The sequence below is a fragment of the Malurus melanocephalus genome, unplaced genomic scaffold (genome assembly GCF_030028575.1).
Source record: "Malurus melanocephalus ecotype Western Australia unplaced genomic scaffold, MMel_1.1 scaffold_956, whole genome shotgun sequence".
NCBI classification, from domain to species: domain Eukaryota; kingdom Metazoa; phylum Chordata; class Aves; order Passeriformes; family Maluridae; genus Malurus; species Malurus melanocephalus.
In genome coordinates, this window is record NW_026624188.1 from 123,335 (window position 1) to 131,783 (window position 8,449).

The window sequence follows — 8,449 nt, forward strand, 5'->3', positions numbered from 1 at the left end:
TCCCACACATCTCAGACCATCTCAGAAAACTGATCCAAAGAAAAYCAGGAATCCTTCATGTGTCCTTTCMTTCCTGCAGGGTTTCCAGGTGCTAGTGGAGACGGAGTGGCTGGATTTTGGCCACAAGTTTGCAGATCGCTGTGGCCACGGAGAGAATTCGGACGACCTCAACGAGCGCTGCCCGGTGTTTCTGCAGTGGCTGGACTGTGTCCATCAGCTCCAGAGGCAGTTCCCCTGCTCCTTCGAGTTTAATGAAGCATTCCTTGTGAGTTGAGAGATTGCTGGTTTATAAACTGCTGCTAAACACTGCTGGAGAGCCCGGGGGTGGATTTTTCTCACCTTTCTGTGACATTCTGGAGGTGTCCAAGACCAGGTTGGATGGGGGTTGGATRCAACCTGGAATAGTGGAAGGTGTCCCTGCCCATGGCAAGGGGTGGAATGTGGAATGAGATGGGCTTTAAGGTCTCTTCCAGCACAAACCAATCCATTATTTTACATCTGTATWTGAATATATTCTGTGTATGCTGATAAGGGGAATGGGAAAGCTGCCCAGATACAACAGACAAAAGCACTTGYATGCTCCATCTTCACTCTTAAAACAAGAGCAGGACCCTTAGAATTTAAAGGAATAAATTTTATTAATTCARTAGTCTCACCTAAGAGGTGTAAAACATCCACACAGCGGGGAAAAAAAATCCTCTGTACTGGCAATACAAACTCCCTCCTGCTTTGATCTTTTTTTGACTTGAATACTCCTCGAAAAACAACCTGCTCCGTTCATTTTTTTTTTTTTTCAGTTTCTTTGCTGAAAATGTGTAGGAGCTGTGATGAAAATTATATAGGAACTGTGCTTTCCTTCTTTGGAAGCAGACGGCATTCCTATTAGGAATTCACCCAGGATGGTCCAATTCAATTCTCAGGTGTCTGGGGAAGTGGCAGTCATGGACTGCAGGACCAGTAATCTGAAGAATAAAAGTTTTTATGAAGTGCCTGATCCACTGAGAGATTTCAGGCACATTCCTGTGATTGTGGCTGACTGGAATTACCACTTGCCAGCTCAGCCATGTAACTGAGTCCTTGTAGAGTCCCCAGGTAGCTCAGTTGTGAAATGAGATACAACAGGTAGTAACTGGCTTCACAGCACACCACTAATCTCCATAGCCTGGGAGAGATCATACCCGTGCTGTGCTGGCCTTTGTAGAGTGAACCCCTAATTTGTTACAGAATTGAACTACTTGTCTTCATTTGTGCATCCAAATCATCCCAAGGAAGTCATTGATATTTCTAAAGTTATGCTGGCATTTGTTAGGCTGGGCCCACAGCATGGATTGATTAATGATGAGCATTTCTGTGCTGCACAAATGTTCTGCAGCAGAGGAATCATGATTCTGCTTTGCCTGGCCTGCAGGGCAATGAGTTTGTATCAACATGACTTGATTATGAACAAATATTTTGTCTTTCTATGTTACATTTTTCCTGAATTTCTTCAGTTATGATTTTTTAAATTCCGCTCYCCTTGCATTCCTTTGCAATTGGTTTGTAGGGAAGTATGTGAAAAATGCCCTGGATTGGTGTGGCAGCTCTGGGGAGGGGGTTGGCCCTGCCAGGGGAGGGTGAGGCTGATCCCCTGGGCGGGCTGACACGTGTGTGTGTGGCTCTGCAGGTGAAGTTGGTGCAGCACACCTACTCCTGCCTCTTTGGAACATTCCTGTGCAACAATGCGAAAGAGAGAGGAGAGAAACACACTCAGGAACGGACCTGCTCTGTCTGGTCTTTGCTGCGGGCAGCAAACAAAGCCTTCAAAAACCTGCTCTACTCCTCCCAGTCGGAATCTGTATGTATCCCAACCCACGCCTGTGGAAGAGCCCCAGGGGCTCCCCCAAATAGCATCCCCAGAGGGGGGTGACCCCTGAGAAAAAACCCAGCAGTGGGACATGGTGACCTGGGCTTCAACCACAGCTGAGGTGGGGTGGCTGTCCCATCCCTGGTCTAGGGCCAGGCTGGGYGGGGCTTGGAGCAATCTGTGATAGTGAAAGGTGTCCCTGCCCATGGCAGGAGGTGAATTAGATGGGTTTTAAGGTCCCTTCCAGCCCAAACCCTTCTCTGGTTCTCTGAACAGCGGTGATTCCAGTGCAGCTCAACTCTCCCTGACATTCACCTTCCAACACCCAGCTTAGGCTAAGGTTTGAAGTCTTAAGTTAATTTTGGTGATATTTGAGGAATGTCAAATGCCACCTCAGAAATTTCTCCATGCTGGAAATGTGCTTTCTGTAACTAAATATTTTATTTTTTGTAACAGAAAACATTTCAGTGTTTGATAAATAGACCTCTCTAGAGAACTAAGCTGTGTCAGAGAAGTGACACAAAATTGCCTGCAAACCTAGACACTGTGTCTGAATTAATCTTAAGTCTGAACAGAAATAGTGGCTCAGATTATTTAGTGTACCTTTTGTTTTTCTTGATACCTGCAKGTTTTCAGTTTGGCTCTTCCATGGTAGGAGCTCACTGAAGGCTCTGGGAAGGAGCTCAGTTATGGGTTTGAYACAGGGTCACCTTGCATTGAGGGGTGCAGAGCACGGGCCTGAGAGCCAACACCAAATGACATCATGGTTAGGACTGCAAGGACTTGTATAAATATTTAARCCCTTTTTATTTATGCAAGTATCAGATGTCATAAACCAAACTGTAAGGACTGTGGGTTTGCATATGACAGATGTAGTTTTCASTTGTTTCTGAGAGAAAAATTAAACCCTGGCTAAATAGGAAGGAATTTTATGCCCACAGCGGTTGTAAAAAGATGAATTTTCTACTCCCTTGAGCTCTCCTTGGCTGTGTGTGCCCTGGCTCTGGGCTAGCCACTGCAATGAGCCCTTGGAGCCTTCCCACCTGGCAGGCATGAGGAGAATGTGAGGCAGAGCACACACAGCCTAGGGGAGATGAAGCTAGGGGTGCATCTGAATTTCCCTGAAAATGGCAGGAGGAGCATAGAGAGGGCTCTTACAGTGCTGAGGGGACAGTTCTGTCCTTGGGCTGCCCCTGCCTCTGTTCTCAGGAAATACTGACAAGGACACCCCTCCTGCACGTGGGAGTTGGGGTTATTTCCTGCCTTGGGTTCATCTTTTTGTGGTTTTTACTTCAGACTTTAAAAGGAGCCTCTGGTGCAGCCACATCTCTGCTACAGCCACAGTTGTTTCAGAGCAGCAGGCACCACTCAGCCCTTCCCCTGCTCAGTGCCAGGGAAGCTGAGTGTTCAGAGAATCACAGAATATCCCCATTTAGGAAGGGACCCACTGGCATCATCAGCCCAGCTCCTGGCCCTGCACAGACCCCCCAACAATCCCCCCTGTGCATCCCTGGCAGCGCTGTCCAAACGCTCCTGGAGCTCTGGCAGCCTCGGGGCCRGGACCATTCCCTGGGGAGCCTGGGCAGTGCCTGTCTGATGGATAAGACTGTTCCTCTGCCATTGCCTGCTTTTCCTTGGGAAAGAGTGGGATTGCTAGAGCAAGCCCATGTGTTTCTCGAGTGAAACAGCAATTCCAGAGTCAAGGAATCCCTTTTAAGAGCAAGCTGCTTCTTCAGAGTACTCTGCATGTGCTGAGTATGTACACTGGGTGCCTCTCCTAGAGCCAGGGTGAGCTGTGATGGATTGGGATTCATGGAATGAGTCCAGCTCCCTCTGGTACAGGGTAACCTCAGCATTCACAGTGAACCACTGAATTCAAGGAGCTGTGAAGGTGTAGGTTCACAGAGACCTCTGCAGGAATTCATTGAGGAGGAGCTGTAGGCTGGCATTGTTCTCTCTCTGACAGAAAAAGCCATTCTAGACCTGAGTGTGGCTGATGAAACACGGTCACTGGCCCTTGGCATGGGCTGCACATGTCCCAGCTGAGTCCTGCCCCATGAAGTGCCACTCTCAKCTGAATTCCTGCTGCTGGGAGCCAGCAGCTGACCCTTCCCCCGTGTCCCCCTCGCAGGTGCTGTATCCCGTGTGCCATGTGCGGAACCTGATGCTCTGGAGCGCCGTTTACCTGCCCTGCTCCTCGCCCTCCACGCCCGCCGATGACACCTGTGCCCCGTACCCTGTGCCAGGCTCTAGCCCTGAAGAGCAGCCTCTGGGCAGGTGAGCCTAGAGCCCAGAAATCCCGTCCTGTAAAGTAAGATCAACAGAGAATATTGGGGGATTTAAAAGGAGAATGGCTGTGGTGGGAGGGCTGGGTTTCTCCTGGGTGTGGGACTGAGCTGCCCCAGTGCAGTGTGTCCATGGGTTGGGTTTGGAAGCTGTCACATTTCAGGGATGACACTGTGTCAGAGAGAAACTGGACAAATAGAGTTAAACTCTGGATGTCACATRGCCATGGAGAATTCCTTCTATCCTTGTGGGATATAAGCTTTCCTTTGGTTATCTTGAATTTCTTTTTCAGTGTTGCATAACGGTTTCTTTTGCTTTTTTGTACAATGACTCTGAGCACATGTTAATTAGGAGGTGTGACCAGCCTGTAAGCATTTGGGCTCGGTGGTAAAGGGATTAATCTGGGAATGTTTGAAGTCTGGTTGAACATATTTTCCTGATGGCAAACAAAGGAAGTACTGAAGCAGCTCTGCACTACAGATGGTTGGAATGTGCTCCTGGATAATACTTCCCCACAAGTCCATTAGTTGGCAGATTGTTGCTGTCCTAAYTGGGGGGCTGGTTTTCAACCACAGWAGCTCAATGTTTATAAAAACATTCTCTGACTTGGGGCTGGGATTGTTTGTCCCTGTKCAGGTTACCAAAGACAAGATCCTTTGACAATCTGACGACAGCCTGTGACAGCAGTGTGCCTACAACCAACCGCCGGAGCAGCGACCCCAGCCTCAATGAGAAGTGGCAGGAGCACCGCCGCTCCCTGGAGCTCAGCAGCCTGGGCCCCCCYGGGGACGACCCCTTCGAGGGGGACGGGCTGGGCAGGCAGGGCAGGGCCCCCCTGGGGGCAGAGCTCTCCGTGGCAGCAGGGGTGGCGGAGGGACAGATGGAGAACATTCTGCAGGAGGCCACTAAAGATGATGTTGGGCTGGAGGAGCACTTGAGGACCGGCCTGGAGATGGCAGGGAAAGGGGATGAGGTTGGCCTGGATAAGGATAAGGAGAAGAGAGCTGACAATGTGTGTGGGGAAAAGGCCRAGGAGGATGCAGGTATTGTAACGAACAATCCCACAGCCAACCCACATCTGGCCTCACACGGTGCTTTGGAGCTCAGAGGACAGGACGAGCACGGCGACCCCAGCAGCGCTCTGCAGAAGGTACCTCAGGGGAGAGCAGTGCCRGCTGTTCCTCCCGAGGGCTCCGGGAACAGAGATGCTCCAGACAACACGGAGGAAGAAGGTGCTGGGAAAGGTGAAGAGGAGAGCCCRTACAGCACAGCCCAGGCCGGCCTCGCCTTCCCCCTGACAGCCCTGCCCGAGGCAAGGACGTCCAACATCGAAAGCTCCACAGAAACCTTAACGGAGAGCGAAGCAAAGCCCGAGCTCCTGCCGAGAGCTCTGTGCCACAGACCTCACCCCTTCGCCAACAGCGCCGACGAGCTGTCCCGAACTCTGGAGAACAGGCCCGAGGGGGAGTGCATGATAGAGCTCCAAAAACTGGGATCAAGAGGACTTAGGACTTCTGGTAGCAGCAGCACACACCTCCCGATGCCTTCCCCTTGTGCCTTGCCTTTAGCAGACCGCAAAGATGAGGTGGTRTGTAATGGGGAGCCGGAGCCGGAGAACAAACTGGCCGAGAAACCCGCGGCGTTGCCGGCGCCCAAGCTCCCCGCCACCAACGGACACTGCGTCAATGGCGAGGACGGGCGCATCAAGGCCTCGCTGAGCCGCCAGGTGTCCGCTGCCAGCTGCAGCTCTGCTCAGCTCCACCTGAGGAACCTCCACCAGAAATGGATGTTCGGCCAGCTGGGGAAACAGCCGGCAGCCGGCAGCCCCGACCAGCCGGCCCGCAGCCACCTGGACGACGACGGGATGCCTGTGTACAGCGACGTGATCCAGCAGCGCCTGCGGCAGATCGAGACGGGCCATCAGCAGGAGGTGGAGACCCTCAAGAAGCAGGTGCAGGAGCTGAGGAGCCGCCTGGAGAGCCAGATCCTCAACAGCTCCCTGCGGCTCAATGGCGACTACGGAGATGAAGTGGTGAGTGAGCGTCACTGGGCCGAGCGCGGAGCTCGCCGTGCCCTCCAGCTGCTGGCTCAYGGCTCAGGGCATGACTTGGGAGCCCTTGCAGACCTCTCCAGGTCATCCTGAAGAGAGCAAACACTGCCTGGGGACCTGATCATGGCAGATACTGATGACTGATAATGTCACTAAACTTGTGTTTGAGCAGAAAGGTTTATTTCCAGATGGGTGTTGCACAGCGGCGCACACACCCCTGGCCATCCCAAACACCTTCCCTGGCCTCAGGAAAACCAACCAAGCCCCCATGGGTTACCAAACCTCAGTAAAACCAACCAAATCCCCCTGGGTTACCAAATCCCCCTGGGTTACCAAACCCCAGTAAAATGAACCAAACCCCCCTGGGTTACCAAAACCCAGTAAAACCAACCAAACCCCCCTGGGTTACCAAAACCCAGTAAAACCAACCAAACCCCCCTGGGTTACCAAATGCCAGTAAAAGCAACCAAGTCCCTGGGTTACCAAAATCCCCTGGGTTACCAAACCCCAGTAAAACCAACCAAACCCCTGGGTTACTGCTGCTTTCATGTAGAGCAAATATATTTTCCTGTGCCATTTTTGGGACAGCAGCATAGGGTGAACCCTTGGTTCTCTGCAGATCCCAGCTGCAGTGGCAGCTCTGTGAGCTCAAACCCATCAGGGTCACACCGTCCCTGTCAGGTGCTCCAGGCTCAGTGACTGGAATTCTAAATTAACTGGAATAAATTACATGAGCTTTTGTGGCGGTGCTATGTCAATGAGGGTTTTTCTCTCAACAAATTAGGAACTGTAAGGGAGCTTTTAAACCATTTGTGCTTTTATTTGGCAGCATTTAAAGTTGAAAAAGTAGAGACTTTTGTGGAGAATTATTTTCCTGTGGGTTTGAGCACTTGCCTGTAATTCCTGAGGCTGACGCAACACCCATCAGAAATTTCCTTTTCGTATGTGGTTTATATGCCTGCAAAATTGAAAAAAAAAACAAAAACCTTAAATAGGAGGTTCCCAACTTGTGTTTGTTGAATTCACTGTTTAGAAGTGGCAGAGGTGCTGGATAGTCCCAGGTACGTTTGTTGTGAAAAATCCTTGGAGCCTTCTCGGCTCTTCCCATTGGAGGTGCAGCACAAGGTGCTCATTGGGCTTGGTGTCACTGCTGAAAGCTTGAATTCCTTGGAGAAATTGGGTGCTTTGGCTTGATTGATTCTGCTCCCATTTTTTAAGGGCCTTCAGAAGCTGCAGTGTAGGGCTGGCAGTGCCTCCAGAAAATTCCACGTTTTTAAGGACCTGATCTCCACCTTCTGATTGTGCCTCAGCTTGGGAGTTACAGTTTTTCTTCTGAAACTCCAGGAACGTCCATTTCTCAGGCACAAAAAAAGCATTAACCCAAGATTTCTTGCTATTTTAATGTATTTTAAGAGCTGGCTGAGGTTTAAGTGAGTTAAAATCCACCTCTACCTGGACAGACTATATTTAGGAAGCATTATTCTCCCAAACCTATATATAGAACATAAATGGTTCAAATTCTGAGTTTTCCATATGCAATTTGGCTTGTATTTTMCCAAATCTTTGCCAGCAAAATGATATCTGTATTACTAATTGTAGTTTTGAAAGTGAAACAAACTTGGAAAGGAATCAGGACCCTGGAATTGGAGCCCCAGGGTGCAGTTTTTGGTTAATCACCCAAAGCCTTCCCAGAACTTTGCAGCAGAAACTGGATTCTAAATCCACTCTGCCTCACATCATCCCATCAGCAGAGGGTCCAGCCCTGCCCTGTGTGGGTTTCTGGGTTTTATTTGTGTGGAACAGGGATCTGGGGGGTTCCGTTCAGCTGTGTTTGTTTGCCAACAGACRTCTATTCCTGACTCGGAAAGCAATCTGGATCAGAACTGCTTGTCTCGCTGCAGCACAGAGATTTTCTCTGAAGCCAGCTGGGAACAGGTGGATAAACAGGATACAGAGGTACAGACTGAATCCCTGTAAATTGCTCATTCTGGGATAATCCTAATTCAAATTATCCTCCAGCCTTTGGTCGTGTGCCACTTCTTGGGAAGTCTCTTCCTTGCGTTGCGYTCGTCTCACACCTGACATACCAGTACCTGTGCCTATGAGCCCTCTGCTTCACAACCTCTGGGAGCTGGGGAAGSGGGGATCAGCTCAGCAGATGTCCCCCTGCCCTGTCCTTGACCCTCTGGCTGTCCCCACAGGTGACACGGTGGCTCCCAGATCACCTGGCTGCACACTGCTACGGCTGCGACAGCGCCTTCTGGCTCGCC

At 50.6% G+C, this 8,449-nt stretch overlaps 1 protein-coding gene across 1 annotated transcript in view; it reads left to right on the top strand.

Moving 5' to 3' along the window:
• Positions 1-8,443, top strand: part of MTMR3 (myotubularin related protein 3) — a gene marked incomplete at its 3' end in the record, with an annotated part of 48,815 nt that extends 40,372 nt beyond the window's left edge. Inside the window, exons 13-18 of the mRNA XM_057386351.1 lie at positions 80-265; positions 1,664-1,834; positions 3,975-4,120; positions 4,766-6,161; positions 8,025-8,135; positions 8,381-8,443. Of these exons, the coding sequence (XP_057242334.1) occupies positions 80-265; positions 1,664-1,834; positions 3,975-4,120; positions 4,766-6,161; positions 8,025-8,135; positions 8,381-8,443 (2,073 nt within the window). The remainder of the gene's footprint in view (positions 1-79; positions 266-1,663; positions 1,835-3,974; positions 4,121-4,765; positions 6,162-8,024; positions 8,136-8,380) is intronic.
• Between the last annotated feature and the right edge of the window lie 6 nt (positions 8,444-8,449).